Below are 21,720 nucleotides of genomic sequence, written 5' to 3'. Positions count from 1 at the left end.
GCCCACAAATGTGTGTTCCAAACTATGTGGTGAGGAGATAAATGCCACTGTTCTGGTTAATTCAGATGGACAGCGACTGAAGCTCCTGAGGTACTTAAAGCCTAGAGGTTGGCAGGGGAGGGGACGCTGTCCATAAATTCAGGCTGTGGGACTTCAGCACCTGTAATGAAATACTGGGCATGATCCAAAGTTTGCTGAGAGAAAAGTCAGTGCTACTCAGCTGAGGGCGGGGTTGAGTTTGTTTATCAAGGAGTCCAACAAGTACAACGAAGCCCTGTTAAATAAATCATCTTTTAAATCAACCTTTGTTCATTCAAATTGTAGCCGTGTTTACTGAAACAATAGCATTAGAGACTTCTGAGGGAAAGTCTGGGAACAAGTCTATCCATGCAGGTAAGAATTCTCCTGATTTGATACTAAAAATATATTTTTGATATTAAAAATTTATTTTAGATTATTGGTGCCAGTTGTGTCAGATATGAGCAACAGCAGCATCCATGTAGATTCTCTCTTGTGAATACAGCATCTGCAGTGGCAATGGAGCATCTACACAGGGGTTTGAAGAATAGTTGTGTACCCCACTTTTCACTATCCTAACGTGTCTAAAAGTGGCTTACAATCACCTTCCCTTCTTCTCCCTGCAACAGACATCCGGTGAGGTAGGTGAGGCTGAGAGAGCTCTGAGAGAGACTGCTCTTTGAGAACAGCTCTTACAGGGCTATGACTAGCCCAAGGTTACCCAGCTGGCTGTATGTGGAGGAATGGGAAATCAAACCCAGCTCACCAGATTAGAAGCTGCCACTCTTAACCACTACCCCAAGCCAGCTCATGCTTTGGAAGGTGCCACCTTCTCTGCACTCCCTGCCACCATGAAAAAGGTGTCCATGAGGCCAACAGCAGGACACGGTGTCAATGCTGGTGGGACCTTAGAAAGGCACACCTTTCCATCCAGACAATGTGCTGACAAACATTTACTGCATTGGTTACAAAATGATTGCAGTAAAACAGGTTTGGGAAACAGCACCACAAGGATGGAGAAAGCCTGGCAAGGGATGATCAGAAGACAGTGTAGTGTGGAAGCTCCATGAAACAGCATTCCTTGGGATGTGGAAGTGGAAGCAGATATTGCTAATGTGAACAAGCAAGTCATTAATGTGAACTAGAACATGCATTTTTTTTAAAACTGCACATCCTAGCCAATGAAGTCTTGCTGTCTTTCACTGGAAAACAAAAACATTGAATTTTTCAGAAAGTTCTTTCCATTTAATCCTAGTGAGCTGGTTCTAATATCATCTGCCTCATACATTCATAGCTGCAGCTTCAGTCCGTTATTGCCTAGGGTTGATTTCAGTGCTAGTGGACAGTTCCAAAAATAGCAAGACTTTAAATTTTAAAAAACTCAGGCTATTTTATTTTTTTTCCAGGATATGTCAGGATCTCTATTTTCCAGTAATTCCCAGATATATAAAACAAAGTTTCTTAAGGACATCTTAAGGACTAAGAGATATATTATAAAGCCCATTTTGTCATATACAAGTACATGAAGTATGTCCTTAGTTGACTGATATATATGTATGAGTAGGGAAAAACTTCTAAATAGTGTGCCAGTTCACAATGTGTGTGTGTGTGTGTGTGTGTGTGTGTGTGTGTGTGTAAAATACCTACTAACTGAAGGCACACTTCATAAATCTGATAATATTTCTGTTAATCTTAAAGAGAACACAAGACTTTTTTTCTGTAACAAATTAACATAAGTATCTTTGGACTTTCTCTCAGAGATTCAGGAATGCTTCCATTAAACTAATGTTAAGAATTTGAGGAACTCATCTGATGGCACAAACAGAGATGGTCTTATTACAACCCTGCTCACCGTTACACAAACAGTTCAACTCTATTTCTTAAACTAGTGCCGTTTTTCTTTCGGTGGAGATAAATTACCAAAGGCAAAAGGACAGAGTAGTAGGAAATTGTGCTTACAGTTCTGCCTGTTCATTTTACTAAAAACTACTGGTGGTATTAGCCGCAGCTTTTAGAAAACAATGTCAAGAAATTCTCATAACCAGAGAATTAACAGCATCAGCTCTCCCGCAGAGTTAGATATGATAGCATCCTAGGGGGAAGTGACCTGAGTGCCACCTGGGTAGTACAGTCTCCTGACTTAAGGAGGATCTCCACTTATTAACCATCTCCTCTTTACCTATTAACTATGCCATCAAGATTACAAAGTATGACTTGTGGAGCAGCAGTGAGCAAAGTGCAAAATAACCACAAGACGTTGGGATTTTCATGTAATTACTAACATGCTGTGTTTCTCTTGAAGTGTGAATCACAATGCTGATTTGATGTACATGTTAAGTGCAATTTGTTGTCTTTGCCTCATTCTTCCTGAGAGTCCTCCAGCTTGCTCAGAGAAGTAGGGATATCCCTTACTTTATACTCACCTTTAGACAGAAGGAAAAGAAGCACCCGAGACAGGCACTGATTTTACTTTAAGCCCCTTTGTTGGTGTCCTCTTCTGCTTGTGGAAAACTCAGGCAACTGGAAGAAATTTTTATGCTGGTAATCAGAAAGGGGAAATTGCTGGGAGAGTAGAATCATTGTCTTTGGTGACCAAGGGAGGGATATTAGAATAGAATGATTGGAAAACATTCATGATGGGGGGGGGTGTCTTCTGCCTGCTGTGTCCCACAGCAGCCCTCCATGGGCTCTGTAAAGGCATTATATAAGACCATAAAAAGATCTCTCCTGGATCATATCTGTAGTCTTAGTCCAGCATCCTGTCTCACACAACAGCCACCCAATTGCCCTGACGGCCAACACACAGGGCAAATCCTGAATTAACAACAGGCCAAAACCTTTGGAAGCTGTCTCCCAGCACTGGTTTTCAGATATTTGCTGTACAAACCACCTTGGTTTCCCCCATCTTGAATCATTTTATAATATTTGCAGACTTGGACACTACATTGCTTGCCCCCAATTCCAAATCATTTATGAACAAATTAAATAGCACGTGTTTTTAGAATATCCTATTTTTAGGATAGTGTATGTGATGGGCATTAATATCTTCCTTCAAATATCAATAACCACCCTGCTCATGAGTGCTGTTGATGAAATTTCCCTCATGCTCCTAGAACACACCATCGCTCCTGCACTCAAATGTCATATGAGGCTTCGCTAGCTGGAGCTTACGAGGCACTTGCTTCTCCTCTCAAGAGATTATCAAGGTTTCCCCCCCTGTTCAGATAGTTCTAAGCACTGAACAGTTGTGGGAGTTGAAAGCACCACTGTCTTTTACAAAAGTAAGTGGAGCAGTTGATGGTGTGCACTTGAAGGATCATGTGCGTAGGAAGCATAATGGGGGAAACTCAGATCTTCTAACAAAGCAGAGATAAACTGTGGCCTTCATAAGTATTATTTCTGTGTGGAGGGCTTTGGGTCAAATATGCTGCAACTGCATTTGAGCTTGTGCGCTGCTCAAAATTTGATTGACAGCTTTAAAATACTCTGCAGAAACTGAGATACAACAACATGTGGGGGGGGGAATCAGGATCTTTGGTGGGCTGTCCTCAACAATGCTCTTAGTGGATCTTCCCATCCAGACAGTGGTACAGCAAGCCATTCCTCTTTCAGTTTTGTGAGCCTTGCCCTTTGATGGAAGATTTCAACTTTGTTAACTTATGACTAACTGATGAAAGTCAAGTGATGGTTGTTTGTGCTATAAAAGTGGACAGAATAAAGGCTGAGTTCCCATGTGCCATACTGTGCTTTGTTTTTTTTTTTTCTCAACATGGCTCTGGCATGCTGCCATGTGCTTCCTATAGCATTTTCAGATTGTAGCTGCCCAGAAAAACTTTGCTAAAGTGCTATGAATGATGAAATTTCATATTTGTCCCTTTTAAGAAACTCAGGGAGAAAAAATTCATCCAAGCTAATCAGTACCCTTTCCTTCATCCCAAAAGCATACTTTGTCATCAACATCCTTACAGTTTTCTGATTTTGAGGATTCTCAGATCTAGATGATAGAGATGTTTCTAAATAGTTTATGTCAGCGAAGCCCTTTTTCTACATGAGTTTTTTGACAACAGCATCTCTTCTCTCTCCCTTCCTAGAAATGACACCTCCTCTTCAACCCAGGGAATGCAAACTGACCAGAAAAGACAAAGAGAGCTATGGATTTAGTCTGCGCCTTGAGAAAAACAAAATCGGTCACCTAATTCGGAATGTGATACAAGGCAGTCCGGCTGAAAAGGCTGGTCTGAAAGATGGAGACAGAGTCCTGAGGGTCAATGGGGTATTTGTAGACAAGGAAGACCATGGAAAGGTATGACACCATTTAGCTGAGGGTATTTCTCTCTGTGTCAAATATATATTTTCCTGTATTATAGTCTAATCCTAAACAGAGTTTGGTTGTTCTAAGCCATTTATGTCCTGTTATTTCTAAATGTTCTCAGATGGTTTATACTAGCGATCCCCAACCTGTAGACCGTGGACCACATGTGGTCCTTCAACTAATTGGAGGTGGGCCGCAACTCCTTCTTCCCCCCCCCCCGGCCCTTTACTTCATCCCCCCGGCTCTTTACAACACACTTTGGGTGTCATTGTCTCCCATCACTCCCAGATGGGACTATCTCGTTGCAGAGAAACAAGCTCAAGGTTCCCATTGATTTGTCATTGTCATGAGTTAAAATTTCCATGAAAATAAAATGTTCCTTATGTTCATTGTTGTGGCGTGTCTGTATCTTATTTTGAAGGGATGTTTAAACATTACCATAGCGATCAGAGAACATTAGGGCAGTGGTTGAGAGTAGAGGAGTAAACTACCCCCCCCCACCGGGCCTCAGTTAAAGGTGTTGAGTGGTCCCCGGTGATAAAAAGGTTGGGGACCACTGGTTTACACCACCTTAAAATCATAATAAAATGAAGTAATGCCCCATGATCACCACAACTCCCTTGTAACACACAAAGGACAGTGACCTTGAGCAGTCTATATTACCTGTTACCCTTCAGTTCCTGGTAGACAACTGATGTTAAACAAATTTGTACTTGTGGTATATATCTATCACAATGGACTTTCTCTGTAATGATTTTACAGAAGTCCTTTTTTCAATAAGTGTAAAGGTGAAGAACTAGAGCTATAACCAGCTTGGATCCTATAGGGTAGCGATCCCCAACCTGTGGGCCGCGGACCACATGTGGTCCTTCGACTAATTGGAGGTGGGCTCCGAAGGACGCCTTCTTCCCCCCCCCTGGCCCTTTACTTCACCCCCCCCAGCCCTTTACAACACACTTCATTGTTGTGGCGTGTCTGTATCTTATTTTGAAGGGATGTTTAAACATTACCATAGCGATCAGAGAGTGCTAGGGCAGTGGTTGAGAGTAGAGGAGTAAACTACCCCCCCCCGGGCCTCAGTAAAAGGCGTTGAGTGGTCCCCAGTGCTACAAAGGTTGGGGACCACTGCTATAGGGGATTTTGATCCATGGTAAGACTTCTCTGCCTTCTCCCTCTCCTGCTGAAACCGAAAATTCCTCCCGTACTGTTGTGAGTTTTAAACTGAAAACAAAATTAAGGAGACATTTTCCTGATCTTTGATCATGTCACTTAACCTCATGTTCCATCTGTTACAGGTAGCTGATTTAGTTAGGAAAAATATGAATTCTGTAGAATTCCTCGTCTTGGATGAAAAATCTTATGAAAAAGCACAAAAAGAAGGGACTGTTTTGGAAAAACTGGGTCAGAAGTCAGAAACACAACTGCTGGAACATTCCCCACCTGCAACAAACAATGAACCTGCTCTAGTGCCACACCCCTGGCTCTGCTACCTGACAAAGGATGGGAAAAATGGCTATGGTTTTTCCTTAAAGACTACTGCAGGTGAGAACAATGAGGACAGGCATATAACATAAGCAAAGTCTGTATAGTCCTGCAATACTTTATTTATAAAATGTATTTATCACCTTTCCAAAGGATTATTTGAAGCAGCTCACCAAGTTAAAACACAATGAAATGATAAAAACCTACCATCACACATTATTAAAACATTAAGGAGACTAAAATAATAACCCCCCACCCCTAAAATAGACCTGAGCCTAAACATGGACCATAAAACAGCTTTAAAATATGGACTGCTGCTTTTAGAAACCTGGGCAAATACACAGAAATGCTTGGCCTTATGCCCAGAAGACAGCAAAGCAGGTACCAGACAAGCATCAGCAGGAACAACACTCTATAGGAGAGACATCACCCTTGAAAAACTCATGTCTCTGGTTGCCACTTGCCCCATCTCTGCAGAGAGAAGGAATAAGATTTTAATGGGCAGTCTGGACAACACAGAAGGACACAGTCCCTCAAGAACTCAGATTCTAAACCCCTTAAAGGTAAAAATCAGCGCTCTGAATTAATACTTGAAGGTCTTTCGGTAAAGGATTCCTCTGCATCTGTCTCCTAACAATCTCGCTATTGCATTTTGGACCAACTGATGTTCCTAAACAGTTTTCAAGTGACCTACATAAAGTGTTTTACAGTAACCTAGACTAGATGTTATCAGAGCATGGCAAGATCATCCTTCTCAAAGAATGGCCATAACTTGCATATTAGCCAAAACTGATAGAAGGTACTTTGTGCCAAGGAAGAGACCTCAGCCTCCAACCACAGATAAGATATTGCAGCACCCCACAGCTATGAACTTGCCTTTCCAGGAAGAATACCATTTCTTCCAAGACAGGCTAACTCCTCAAATGACAACCAACCTTGTCATTGACCAAGAGCACCTCAGTCTTATCTGGATGCGCTTCAATTTATCATCCTCATCTGCCTTCCCTGCCCCCCCTACACATTCTAAACTTCAAAATCAATGTGCTTGTTTGACTCATTTTCATCATCTCTCATCTAAATTGCTTATTGGAAGTTATTATTTGAATGATTAATTCCTATAGAACTTGAAGATATTTAAAATCCTTTTTAATTAATTTAAAAAATTACTGAAGTCATAGAAACAGCACTTCAAAGTCTGTAGAATGTGATAAGTACTGGGTGCAAAACTTTCAACTAGAGGCACAATGTCACCAATAGTTTCTAAGACTGACTCACAGAGGGACCTGCTATACTTGATAGTTTTGCATGAAACATTCCAATGTGGAAACTGCCACCACTGAACAGTACTGATGAGATGAAGAGTCTTGTTGTGTCTGTGATAGCTCTTTCATTATGCAAGCCATCACTGGAATTGTTGTCTTCTTTCAATGTGGGATGGCAGCCATTATACAGTTTGCTTACAACCTTTCTTTCGTGTTTGATGGAAATCAATACATAAATGGCAGTTTCCTGTTCAGGACACAATAAGATTTTGATCATAGGCAGGGCCATGTTAATGGTATAATTTGTGGTTGACGCTTTTACGTGAATGGAAGAACTGTTGTTGACTCTTAGCTTCATGGATCAATAAGTTTATAGATGGCTTACAGCTATACTAACTTCCATAGACAAGAAGGAGTATAGCTGTGTTTAGGGTTGCTCTGTGAATTACACTTCCCATGTATCCTGGATAGGGATACCTTTAAAAGCATATCTGAGACTCTGACTTGGACTCATCTGAATGTGTCTTAATGACACATGAAACAAACTAGCTATGTCTGTCAGCAAGAGGAATGATAAAATCGCCACATATCTACTTATATATTGCATGATATTATTTTACCTAACTTTTCAGTATGTCTATATATAAGATCTCTCTCTCTAGGTATTATTACAATACTACATACAACAATTACAAGAGCATTTATTGACTGTGCCAGAAACACCTTTGGAAGCATGGCAACAACCCAAATTTTAATCAACACTTTGGAAGAACAAGTACTGATTAATAACAATTTTATTCTTGCTGCTACTTCCCAGCTATTAGCATAAACATATGTAAACATTTCATTGTGCAGTAGCAAAAAAAGGCATTAATGTGAGGGATGAAAAAACTTCCAGAGGCACAGAAAAGGCATGTTGCTACTGCTGCTCAGATCACAGATCTGTAGTTGTTATAACTGTTCTCTGAACATCTAAGTGTCAAGTCTATTGGGCAAGTGTTACTGCTTCACCTCCAGGCCCCACAAACCCAAGTTAACAAAGGAAGAGGTGTTTCAGTTTCCATCTGTTTTCTTCTTTATTCCAGGTCAAAGGGGATTGTTCATTATTGACATATCTCCACAAGGGCCAGCTGCAAAAGCTGGAGTACAGCCCAATGACCGCCTGATTGAAATCAATGGTGAGAATGTAGAGAATGACTCCCATGAAGAAGTGGTTGAGAAGGTACTTGTCAGCCCCAAAAATCTCACATTACACCTTTCCTTTTTCATTTTGTTCCATAGATGTTCTAAGAGTACATGGGTCACTAAGAGTAGAATGAGTGATGGCCATCTGTTTGTCCCTACTTTTCTCCTGTCCCAATACCAGATCCAGAATTACTGTAAGGTCATGTGTGAATGCTGTTAAAATGGGATAGAAAGCGCTGCATTAATCAAATGTATAGTAGATCTTTGCGATGCAGATTTAATCTCCTCAGTACAAGCCAATTAAAATATGGATTGGACATGTTTTGTATAGAACAGCCTTATGAGCTCTGGAACTTTGCAAATAAAATGCTTTCTGGTTCTTTCATCCTAGAAGGACCGAGAGAAATAAGTCTGTCTGTATTTCCAGGTGAGAAAATCTGGAAATCAAGTTGTATTTCTGTTGTCAAATAAAGAAACAGACTTCTATTACAACAGACAGAATATGCCACTGAAGAAAGAAATTGCCAATTTGAATTTTTTACCTCACAAACCCCGAACTATTGAGCTCAAAAAAGGAAATAGCGGTTATGGATTCTGTCTGAGAATGGAACAAAATGGCAAAGGTAAGAATCAGGTCACCAAGACACACACTACAGAATTCTGGTTTGTAGCTGCAGTAGTATACTCCAAGACAGCCTTTCTCAACCTTTTTACTATTGAGAAACCCCTGAAATATTTTCAGGCTTCAAGAAATCCAAGTGTGATTGTGCAGAATATGGTTTGGAAGCATAGTTATGTATACATCCACCCAGGGCCCCTCCCCTTCCTACTCCCCAGGCCCATTATTGGCCATTTTGGGTGGCTCAACAAGGCCATATGTGATCATATTATCTAATAAATGTTTAACAAATTTTTAAAATATTTTAAAAATTAATTCCCACCCATTCAGGAAATCCTTCCAGTGCCCATCATGAAACCTTGGTTGAGAAAGCCTGCTTTAAGCCCTCTATGCATCAGTAGACACCCCCTACCAAGTAGCCCAAATGCATGAAAGCAGTATGAGACTATTTTTCTCTCAATACAGCCTGCTTTACTACTAGAGAAGAGCTTAAAAACACTCTGGAGACTGAGAGGGGGAAGTCTAAATGGCAACCTCAGTTTCTAGAGTCATTACAATATTTAAAATACCTAAATTATGGGGAATTTTTCTGCCCTTGAATAATACTGTACAATCTGCCACCCAAGATGGGCCTCTTCGCTGTTCCTGCTTACTATGAAAGGCCAACCTGATTAGTTTTAATCAGATCTGAGGGGAATCTTCTCCTTCTCCATCCTCTAGAATCCAGTTCCCAGCAACTCAATGACACAAGTTTAGCAGTCTGTTGGAAGTGAGGATCAAGCAAGGATACATTTTGTTAATGCTTTGATACTGCTGTTTTAGAAGTGTTCCAAAAGATTACTTTATAACTATGTGGATAATTATTGCATTTTTGCTGACCTTTTAAAAATTAAGTAAAACAATGGATTTAATTCCTCATCCTTTCCCTCCCCAAAAGCAGCAGATAAGCTATAAACGTAAGAACTGCAGCTACACCAGCTTTGTCCAAAGATTGAGAAGATAGCAAATAACTTTTGGGAATTATTGTGTAAGTTTTGGAGATGTTGATTTTATCTAAGTTGATATATAAAACCCAGAGAAAGGTGAATGAACAAAGCATTTTTGTACAAAACTGGTCTCCACTTATGCAGTATGGGAACACAAACTATAACACAGCTTGTTAATGCTGTAGATGTTTAACTTGTATAAATTCTTTTAAATAAAAGGTTCACAAAGGACTAGACACATTCATGGATAACTTCTTCTTTTTTTTTTTTAATAAGATTTTTATTTTTGTTTTCCAAGATTAAGGATAATAAAGTACAGGCAATCTACATTGTTAATACAGAAAAAGAAAGGTTATGCTCTTCATTTGATACATTTAGTCCCCCGTTTCAATCCCCTTTTGTAATATTTAAAGATAATACAATGCAAATAATCTACATTATTGATACAGAAAGAAAAAGATTATGTTCTTCGATTGATACACTTGATACCCCGTTTCAATCCCCTTTTGACTTATTTTCTTAGGTAGATCAGATAAGAGCCCCATTGTTCTTGAAAAGCCTCTTCTCTTCATTTAAATTATAAGACTCCACATGGCTACAATATTATAGACTTTTACCCAGAGCTTATAAAGTTTTTCACCTTTCCACCACATTTAAAAAGAGAAGTTTCAACATTTGTTTGCATAGTTTTTAACACTTTTAACAATCATAAACAATTTGTACTTAACGTGGTCTCAGAGCCATCCTCATTTCCACTAGGGAAAAGAAAACAAAAGAATAAAAGCCTACTTAATTGTATGGAAAAAGAAATATATATATATGTATAGGTTGTTAAGGTTGTAAGCTATATAAGTGTACAGTATTAAATACAAAAAATGATTAGATAGAGTCTTCATTAGTTTGTAAAGTAAGGTCTTCGTTAGTTACATTTACACCTCCTCAGTTAGCTGCCTCCTGTTAGTTATGCTTTAAGTTTAAGCTGAGAGTCACTACAGAGATATGTTAATTCAAATTCAGCTTGCCTATATGGCTACTGAAGAAAGCAGGAGGAGGCTTAGGGGGGTCTCATATCGAGGCCTGCCGCATCTTGTTGTTCCCACTGACCCATGTTCGAGTGGAGTTGTAGTCTTTCCCTCGGTGTATACATCGGTGAATCTTGAAACAGTTGTACCTCCTGGGCTCCAATATCAGTACAGTTTTTTTTCCAAGAAGCTCCTTTCAGTCGATTACTTTCACAGCAGATCCATATATCTTTTGATTGGTTCTTGTATACTGTTGTTTTGGAGTGGCTGTATGTCTTCTTGGGTAGGGAGTCCTTATCTAGGCTGCAAAGCTCCAGCATCCCCTTTTCCATCTCCATAATTTCCAATTTCTCTTCTACTGGTAATTTTCCACCTTGTTTAGAGCTATCATCAGCCACTGTTATTGATTCATCATTCCTGTTGGAGACTTCTTCCTTGCCGCCCTTGAGCTCCTTGAGCATATCTTCACCTTGTTTAGAGCTGTCATCAGCCACTGTTATTGATTTATCATTCCTGTTAGAGACTTCTTCCTTACCACCCTTGAACTCCTTGAGCATATCTTTAAGCAAGCCATCTATATGTGCTTTCAGGTCTTCTGTCTGTAGTTCCAGTAGATAAGCAAATCTCTTTAGCATGGACATTTTGTAGGCAATTTTGCATATAACCAGTAGAGGTCCTACGGTGTCCAAACGAAGAGCAACAGTCTGTTTTGGTATTACAGTAATGTCTCACCAGCTGTCGTCCGTCGCTTTAATGACCTGTTGAAGCTTTTCCGAGCCAGTTCTCGTTCTGGCAAGCAGCTCTCGCGAGATTCTTGTATCTATTTTTTCAATCTCCGATTTATAAGCAGTGGCGAGGGGATATTCTGGCTACCTTAACTCCTTTCTTTACCTTCTCTCACATATCTTTCTGTATCTCTAGCTTGCTTAAGTTAAAGAAAGCAGCTTTGCACGCCAAGAGTTTGTTCCAGAAGAGAAGGTGCCGAGGGAAACCCCCACTCACTGTTTGTAGGCTTGTTCTGATGTCTGCCAGTTGTTTTCACTCCGGAGTTGTAATGAGTCAAAAGTCTTGCAAGGAGGAATCCAATTAGCTTTGAAGATTAGAGTAAGAGCTGTGTAGATTGCAGAGTTGTAAGGAAAGATGAAAGTTTTAAAATGGCGAACGGCACTTACTGGACCCTGTGCACACTGAGCTTGCGTTCCAGGGAATATTAATTTCCCTGCGGAACAGAGAGGCCCCAGAGATTCACAAGGAATTCCTGAGTTGATGGTAGGTGGATTTGCGTATCCAAAACCCGATTCTGTCAATCACAGCAGCGATTGACCCTCAGTGGAACAGGAGCTCGAAGTATTCAAGCTATCTAAGTGCCATAGCTCCGCCCTCTTCACATTCATGGATAACTTCTAACAACAAATGTAAGACACAGTTCAATGGAGCATTCATGATCAAGACCTCGTAACAGACAACAGGAGACAATTGTTGAGTTCATGCCCAAGTTTCTTAGAAATATCTGGCTAACCATTGTCAGCCTGTTCTCGTCAACTAAGGGATTTTCTTGTGTTCTTATAAAAAGAATGATTCCCCCCCCTCAAAAGCACACAAGTGATCATGATTTCCTAGAAAGGCCACAGTAACCCTGTTAACTGAAGTGTCACACAACTGTTTTTTTAAAGTTATGTCTGCAAAGCTATAACTCTGTTTGGCAGGTCAAGTATCCAGTTGTTTAATGTCTGTATTGTTAATGAGTTAAAGTGTATAAAGAAATTTAAACTTGTACCAGGCAGACACAAAACAGGCTGTGCAAAATAAAGGCACTTGCAAGGCTGGGGGGGGGGGGGGACATCTTATTTCCCATTCTCACTCTAATTTCTCCTTCTCTTCCATTCCCTTCCCTGAATGCCTGCATAATCTTTCCCCTCTGCTTGCTTCCTTCTTTTCTTTCCACCCACCAGCCAACCTATCTTTATCTACAGCCTATATTCAACTTTCCCTCCTCCCACCCAGCAACCTCTGTCAGGGAAAACAATAGCCCATTTGGGCAGCTGTTGGGAACCTGCTAGACCTTGAGGAGGGAACCTCATTTTCCCCTATATCCCCCTGCTCGTTCTATTTTCTCTATCCATTCTCCTGGCAAACCCTATATCCTCATCTTTCCCTGCTTCCTTCTCCACTACCTTTCACCTGTCTCTCATTTTCAGCTATATTTATTATTTACTTCATTTATAGAACCCCTTTCTCTACAATAGGGACCTAAACCAGCTAACATCATTCTATTAGCCTCCATTTTATCCTCACAACCTTATGAGGTAAGTTAGGCTGGGAATGTTTGACTTGCCTAAGGTTAGCTTCCAAAGCATAGTGGGGATTCATAACTGGATCTCTCAGATCCTAGTGTGAAGCTCTAATCACTACCACAGCATGGTGACTGCCAGTGAAGAGTAGCACACAATCAGTCCTGGGTGAATCATGTGAATCTCATTGTAGCAAGTAACCCAGTGGTTGCTGCTGGGCCTGGCCCCAACGAGTCCTTCCTTAAAGGCCCAAGGAGGCCTACATCCCCCCCCCCCCACACACACACACACACACACACAAACCTTTCACTGACAGAAAACAAGGCATGAAGGTTGGTAATACTGTTGTGGTTGCCTAGCAATGGCCCCTTAGGGCATTCATTTCTTAAAAGTTACAGGTATTACTTATATTATTTGGGGCATTCATTTCTTAAAAGTTACAGGTATTACTTATATTATTTGGGGCATTAGGGTTAACCCATCAGTATATTTTTTCCTGCAACCTGGGGTGATTCTCAGGTTAGCAGAGAGATATGGCTTGTCTGTTCATGGCCCTAGTCCCTAGAGCTACCACAGATTTGGCTATGTTGTAAATTAGATATATTGATGCCCATTTCCTATTAGTGAAATGTATACCAGTCACAAAATCAAGCTATTCCTCAGACAGAATTCTCAATCAATCAAGATAATCTCAATGTTTTGAAACCACCAGTGAAATACTTAGAAAAGTTTTGCTATCGGGCTTTTCTTCTTTCTGAGGACAGGTCACCTTATAAAGGACATTGATTCTGGCAGCCCAGCAGCTAAAGCAGGTCTCAAGGAAAATGATGTTCTTGTGGCTGTAAATGGAGAGCTGGTTGAAACACTGGACCACAACTCTGTGGTGGAGAAGATCAAGGAGTCGGGTGAAAAAACTACACTGCTAGTGATGGATGAAGAGACTGACACCATGTACAAAATGGTAAAAAAAAAAGCTGGAATACAAGAAATAATAATTGGGAAAATCAAATAATGAGCACATTGAGTTAGCATTTTGAGAATACCACCTGTCGCTTTGTAATATGCACGTTTTTAACTCTTAGAGCTGACCTGATCAGCTTGACAGAGTGTATGTAATGCCATGTAAATGTGTTTCTTCTGTTAACATTACCTTGTTTTTCACTATTTCATTTTTGCGTCACTTGCTTACAAATGGCATGTAACAAAGGTAAAGGTATCCCTTGTGCAAGCACCGAGTCATGTCTGACCCTTGGGGTGACGCCCTCTAGCGTTTTCATGGCAGACTCATTACGGGGTGGTTTGCCAGTGCCTTCCCCAGTCATTACCATTTACCCCCCCCCCAGCAAGCTGGGTACTCATTTTACCGACCTTGGAAGGATGGAAGGCTGAGTCAACCTTGAGCCAGCTGCTAGGATCGAACTCCCAGCCTCATGGGCAGAGCTTCAGACTGCATGTCTGCTGCCTTACCTCTCTGTGCCACAAGAGGCTCTTACGTAACAAAAATGATATGCAAATGGTGTAAAAGAAGCAACAAATATGGAACACCAGGAACAAAACTGGGTGGAACACAAAGGTTCACATAAGCATATAAAAACAAAAAAGAACTGGGAAAATAACGATTTTAAATCTCTAAGGCAGATGTGAGTCACAGAACCATAGCTTTAACATGAAAATCAGGGAGGAATTCTTGACTAGGAGGGGAATACTGAAGCCTTCCTACATTGACCACTGCCACCCCATACACACACACACAAACACACAACCTATCATTTTCAGTTTTCTTAGCATGATGATTTCTGGTTTCTAATGAGAAGCAGAAGATAAGCAATGGCAGGGCGAGCAGTGATTGAAGAATTCAGCATCACTTCTTTGGTGACTTGAGCTGTGCAGCACAACTGATTTCCCAAATAATCTGCACTAAGTCTATAATACATATAGACTTAAAAGTTAATGAAATACAAGTGCTACATGCATGAACTCAGCAAAGAAAGAAAGCAGGAACCTAGGAGACTTCTAGTATGATTCTAGAAGTCTTAATCGAGGCAAGTTATTCACAGTGGGTACCTGCTGTAGATGTTTTCAGAGCTTGTTCATGTTTGTGAAACAGACAGGAAATGGTCTGTGCTTCAGAGAGAAACCACAGGCTGTACAGCTGTTACATCTGCAATATCTGCGGCCACTGTCCCCTAACACATGCACCAAAGGTTTTTGTCATGAAGTTTGAAAGAGCTATCCCTTTTGAAAGGCTTCTTTGCTTTTTTGTTCCTCAGGCTCAAATTTCTCCACTTCCCTCCTGTCACAAAACAACGGTGCCATCTCTAAATGAAGCAGAAGTGTTGACGTGCCATATCGAGCAGGAGGGACACCAGTCCAGACTCTGCAACCTGGTTAAAGGTCCCAGCGGATTTGGTTTTCATTTGAATGCAATTGTGGGTTTGCCTGGCCAGTTCATCAAGCAGGTATTAAACTACTAGAATTCATATACACAAGGAGCCAGGTATGAAGAAAACTGGGCAAAAATGATATGAAGATGAGAAACAACTGGCCACCCTTTTGATCCCTTTCTGTGGTACAAGTTCATACCATATTCTTTGGCTCAGATAATCTGGGCCTTAAACAGCGCTGCTGCTGAATTTTGCTCATCCTTTATTAGAGCCTGATATGGTTCCCAAAGCCTTTTGCCACACCTACTTGTTGACACTGAATTTGCAATAAGTGAATCCTGGAAGCATTATTTTTAGTGTTTTCTGTACCACAGCAACAATATAACCTTGAGATACTGTTACTCAATACCATAAAACTGCAGTACCGCATGACCTTCTCATGATCTTGCTTTTTCAAAAATGGCCATTTAAAAATGTGACTGTTAACATCAACTTTGTAAGCTTTATACAGTTTCAAAAACAAAACAAAAGGGACAAAGGGCAACCAAGAACAGACAATAGATAAAGCCCAATGTACAAAAAGGCCAACCATAAATGTATATTATACAAACAACATAAATCATTATTAAACACCATATCACTTTATTAAATAGTTCTTCACTTACAGGAACCAATTCTGCTACAACTATACCCAAGAATCTACATATGAGTGACACAAAACAGCAGACAATCACTATTCAAAAAGACTTCACTTATAGCTACAGTGGAGAGTGAAAGACATCTCTTTTGGGGACCAGCAGTTGGTTGTAAATAGCTGGGGCCTTTTTGACTCAGAAAGTGTCCCTATCAGTTATTTACATAAAGTAAATGGAGCATAGCCTTTTTTCAATCAGGATTGTTTGGAGAAGAGTTTACAGAATTTGATTCTTTGTCCCCTGGATAAAGCATGTGCGAAACGGGAAGGCCCAATATGTGCTGCAGAGTTTTATCTGTTATCTCCCGGGCGTCCCCTCCGGAGGTTCCCGGACTGTATTTGAAGACTTAACAGACACATCGTGGAGACCTGGAAGTTAGAAGATCATGCTCATTTTTTTATGGGATTCATTATGTGATGTATGTGTTAAAAATCTCAGTGACAGATGTGTTATAAAATTCCTTGCATAAGTGAATAGTGGTTGTGTATGCTATTTTGTGTCATTCATATTTAGATTCTTGTGTATAGTTGTAGCAAAACATTTTCCTATAAGTGAAGAACTATTTAATAAAGTGATATCGTCCTTAATAATAATTTGTTGTTTCCACAATATACATTTATGGTTGGCCTTTCTGTACATAGGACTTTTTCTATTGTCTCTTATGCAGTTTTAAGCCAGGTCCCAAGACACAAATGTACATGCAAAAAAAAAAAAACATAAAGCAGCTAAAAGCCTACCCAGGAACAAAAATTGGACTGGAAAATTTAAGGACATGGTGGCATGCAAAAACCCACATAATGGACTTCATAAGTTGCTAGATTTATCTGGTAAGTTTTAACATCTCTAGCACTAGAGCAGTCTATGTACCTGGGTACACAAAAGTAACTAAACATGCTAATGAGCTAAGTGAATAGCTGAACTAACTACACACTTTCTTAACCTTAATTAATTAAGATGGGGAAATATTCTAGGAGAAAATATATTCTGAATTTACTTTGCAGTGGTTCTCAAACAGTGGGTCAGGACCTAAATTTGGGTTACAACTACCTACAGGTAACTTGTAAGGACAGGAGGGAAGAAGAGGAACAAGGATTGTCAGAAGTTAAAAGGCACTCCCAAAATGTGCAACTTCATTAAATATCAAGTGAGGGGTGGTAGAGAAGCCTAATGAATAAAGAAAGATATCCAGAATGTATCTATTTACTTCATTTATATGCTACTATTCTCATCAATGGAGACACAAAGTGGCTTCCAACTTTCCCACCTCCTCCATTTTATTCTTACAACCCCGTGAGGCAGGTTTAGACAGCATGTCACTGGCTGAAGGTGACCCAGCAAGCTTCCATGGCAAGAGTAGAGATTTGAATCTGGGTCTCCCTGATTCTAGTCTGGCCCTCTGACCATCACACCATGCTAGCTGTACTGCTCATCATGAAATACAGCCTTTTATTCACCAATACTATATAAATATTAAACATGAAAAAATGTTAACCAATGGGATTACTATATTTTATTGTGGGAAGGGAGAAAGTATCATGGAGTAACTTTGCAAGTGGGCCTGAGAAGGACAGTAAGTTTAAAAGGAGGTTCCAATTTATAAAACAGTGGCACTCAAACTTTTGGAAAATATATTTTGTTTCATGGCAGTCCTAACCATTAGGTATCTTTCACAGCAATTGTGCTAAAATGTATAGCTCTATGAAATGAGGGTAATGAAAATTAAGTATTATAAAGTCTTGTAGTCACAATCAAAAAGATCTCATTACTCCAACCTGGCAATCCGGTCTCATTTAGCAGAGCCTTAAAATAGTGGATATGTTACATTAACTCTCTTGTATAATCCACTGTAAAAGTCAGTGGGTTGAAGAAACTGAACTCCATTTAATTATTGTTCTAACACAACCATGCATACCATTCATTCTTGGTTTGCAAGAGTCACACACATGCAACCTTTGCAAACCCGAATAAGTGGACTGTAATTCAGGGGTGTGTGAACTAGCTCCTATCGCATGCTGCTGAAGACTCTATCAGGGCCACCTCTGCAACTAATACTATATATTTACAGGTACAAAAGGGTGGATCAGCAGATATAGCTGGGCTGAAGGAAGATGACATTTTGATAGAAGTGAATGGTGTGAATGTGGAAAATGAAGATTATGAAAATGTGGTGGCAAGAATCCAGGAGGGCGGCAACAGGCTGACACTACTGGTCCGTGCAGAAAATGCTCACCAGCAGTACAGGCCTGAGAATCCCTCTGCTGCTGCCACTTCCATGGTAACTCCGCCACACGATTACAGTAACAATCCTCCTCCTTACACAGAGGCACAAGAGCCACAAAGATGGTTATCAGAACATGAGAAGGTGAGTCTATCACTCTGCTTATAAAGAACACACAGTTCTAGCAATAGCAGCAGATTCAATTAAAGCTACAATACTAAGTATATTTACTTCTGCATAAGCCGCAATGAAAGCAATAGTACTCAGTTCCATGTTAACATTGTTAGCCTGTGAGTGGTCATGCAATCAGGCCATAATAATAATGAAGAGTTAGTGATCAAGCTATTGACTTGCACATGCACACAGTGCCTAAACCACCTCTGGTTTCAATGGGCTTACACTTCAACTACTCTGCAAATGACAGCACTATAAAACCCATTGTTAACTGTTAGTTATTGTCCAGTCACAGGCTGTTTGCTGTCAAACAGATGTGGCTGCTGAGGATGCCAACTGTTCTCAAACACTGTGCTTATTTCTTCTCTAGGCCTGCTCATCCTCCTCTTCGCTCTCAGAGGACTCAGAAGAAGACACCAAATTGTGATGGTGCCACAAACCAATCTCTGCTAGTTTTGTCCCAAATGGGCTATCCTAACTAGTTCCCATTATGAAGCAAACTTCATATTGCTATATATAAATGCTTACTTGAAACTTACTCCCAGGAGACAATGCAGGAGTTACTATTGGTCAGGTGGACCAAAAGTGTAATTAGTTCTACTGGCTTCAGTGGAAGAAGTGATTGTTGGATTCCTGAACCATTTTTATTTAAGTAGCAGCTCTGCCCACACCAACCACCATCCAGCAAATCAGTGCTTAAGTTCCATTAAAATCATTGTAACAAATGTATGTAGCCCTGCTAATCAGAGACAGAGAGGCCCTTCAATGGTGCATGTGTATCCCTAATGAACATGCAATTAGTTTTTTTTTAAGCATATTGCATTGCATCTCCTGTCCATTTGAAAATTTTGAAGCAGTCATTTTAAAATGATTTAAGCTTCGTTCCCTAGGTCATAAACGTCTCTGCTGAACCATTTCTGTCCCCATAATCTATCCTCAGCATTAACTCTATGAATTTGCTAAATAAAATGAAAAAAATGCACATCCTGTACCTATTGCAGGATCATAGAAGTTAGAGTGTCGTCTTGATTCTTTTAGCAGAAAGAGGCAGAAAGGGTTCTTAAATGAAACATGAACTTTGGTCAAGATACTGAAGTGTATCTGTCAACTGTCATGACTTTGGGTTTAATTTTTGACAGTACCTTCTCTGCTTCTATTTCCCCTTCCCCACACATAGTGGTACAGTAAATATTTGTTAGATTAGAAGAGGCAGCCATGAAGGAGCTAGAAAAGATCCTTAAGTATAAGGATGTGTCACTGGCGACCAAATCAATTCATATTGTAGTTTTCTCCATTCTATGTATGAGCATGAAAGTTGGACAAAGAAGAAAGTTGACAGGAAAAAAGATAATTCACCTGAAATGTTTTGGAAGAGAGCTTTACAGATACCATGTACCACAAAAAAGACAAAAATGTGGGTTTTAGAACATATCAAGTCTGCATTCTCCCTAGAAGCTAAAGTGACTAAACTATCATACTTCACTCCCATTATGAGATTACAAGAGTCAATGGAAAAGACAATAATTCTTGAAGAAGGCAACAGGAAAAGAGGCAGATCTAACATAAGATGGGTTGACTCAATCCAGGAATCTACAGCCCTCAGTTTGCAAGACCTAAGTAAGGTTGTTAACAAAAAGACATTTTGGAAGGCATTAATTCATAGGGTCACTGTGAGAAGTGACTTGACACAGCACTTAACATACACACACAACACACAAACTTTGTTACCAGCATCACTGGGGAATTGTGAGTAATCAAAGAAGCTGGCAAATGAAGCCTATACTGCAACCATGGCCAGGATCCACTACCAGCTTCTCCAATTCCTGAAAACTGGTCATGAAGAGTAGGCAGTGGCTCCTGCCCTCTCACCAGCAGCGTAAGCAGGTACCGCTTTGGGCCCCCATACTGTCGATTACCTAAGGCAGCGGTGGTGAACCTATGGCATGTGCCAGAGACGGCACTCAGAGCCCTCTCTGTGGGCATATGTGCCCGCCCCAACACAGAGTTCACTCAGTCAGCCTGCATGAGGTCTGGCTTCCCAGTGCCCAGATGATGGGGAGGACTCTTCACACATGTCCCCTGGCCCAGGAAGCAATTGGCTTGAGTGGCTCAGCTGGGCTGGCATCTGCAAGCGTCAAAGGTTGTGCCAAACGGAGACCAGGGAGAGCAGAGCTGGGCTAGACCCTGCTGGAGACACCACACACTGCTGTCCAAACGAACGCGTGCCCAGCCTTGCCACCACCCCTCAACAGAGCGAAGGTGAAAGAGGAAGGGAAAGTTGCAGGGGGGGGGGGAAAGGTGGGGACAGAACCTAAAAATAAACAGCCCAACAACAAAAAGGCAAAATGAGAGGAAAGAGAGCAGGAAAGGGTCATAGAAGTGGGGGGACAAAAGAAGGACTAAATTCAGGCTAAATTGCCGTGTTAGCACTTTACGATAAATAAATGGGTTTGTGTTGCAGTTTGGTCACTTGGTCTCTAAAAGGTTCGCCGTCACTGGCCTAAGGCAACCAGAGGTCAGGAAAGGATCTGCAGCCTTTCCCCTTCTCCCTTAATGGACTTTGCCACAAGCTTTGGAACTGGCTATTTCTATTGCTTCCTCTCACCCCACCCAAGCTTGAGTGAGTTCTCTCGTGGTTTTAGTACCTGGGAGGGGTGGAACCTGCACACCTATTCCCATATTAAACTGTGTGCTGTATCTTTCCCCCACAGTCCACTTCAAGCCTACCCATTAACACAAACAGTGATGTCACTTCTGGTAGCATGGCAGGGAGGCATGGCCAGCTGACACGACTTCCAGAGATCCACAAAGCCTAAAAAAATATTTCAAGGGCTCCCCCATGGCCAGAAGGGTGAAAAGGAGGGCCTAATGGTGACAAAGGCATAGACAGGAAGAGGGAACAGCGGGAGCCCAGCCTTGGACATGACCTGCTCAGCAGCAGTGCAAGTAAGCAGCGCCCATGGCTGGTCCTCAGAGCCTGCTCTGTCATTGCCCACTCCCCCTTGAGCAGGCAGCAGTGTCCAGCCTCCCAGTTAACACAGCTTTTACTAGTTCTTGTTGGATTTATTAGAT

At 40.9% G+C, this 21,720-nt stretch overlaps 1 protein-coding gene across 1 annotated transcript; it reads left to right on the top strand.

The window, feature by feature from the left end:
- The first annotated feature begins 251 nt into the window (after positions 1–251).
- Positions 252–19,659, top strand: PDZK1 (PDZ domain containing 1). Its single transcript, XM_077342323.1, has 9 exons — positions 252–393; positions 4,110–4,321; positions 5,626–5,872; positions 8,160–8,296; positions 8,687–8,882; positions 13,942–14,138; positions 15,448–15,636; positions 18,322–18,618; positions 19,019–19,659. The coding sequence occupies exons 2-9, from the start codon at positions 4,112–4,114 to the stop codon at positions 19,073–19,075; spliced, it is 1,530 nt and encodes a 509-aa protein (XP_077198438.1). The 5' UTR covers positions 252–393; positions 4,110–4,111; the 3' UTR covers positions 19,076–19,659.
- The last annotated feature ends 2,061 nt before the right edge of the window (positions 19,660–21,720 follow it).

The sequence above is a fragment of the Paroedura picta genome, chromosome 6 (genome assembly GCF_049243985.1).
Source record: "Paroedura picta isolate Pp20150507F chromosome 6, Ppicta_v3.0, whole genome shotgun sequence".
NCBI lineage: Eukaryota > Metazoa > Chordata > Lepidosauria > Squamata > Gekkonidae > Paroedura > Paroedura picta.
Note: the sequence above shows the minus strand (reverse complement) of the source record. Positions and strands in the feature narration are given on the sequence as shown.

Coding starts and splice junctions, on each gene's coding strand:
- PDZK1 (XM_077342323.1), top strand. CDS start 4,112: ATGACACCTCCTCTTCAACCCAGGGAATGCAAACTGACCAGAAAAGAC. Junction 5,873..8,159: donor TTCCTTAAAGACTACTGCAG/GTGAGAACAATG, acceptor TCTTTATTCCAG/GTCAAAGGGGATTGTTCATT. Junction 18,619..19,018: donor GGTTATCAGAACATGAGAAG/GTGAGTCTATCA, acceptor TTTCTTCTCTAG/GCCTGCTCATCCTCCTCTTC.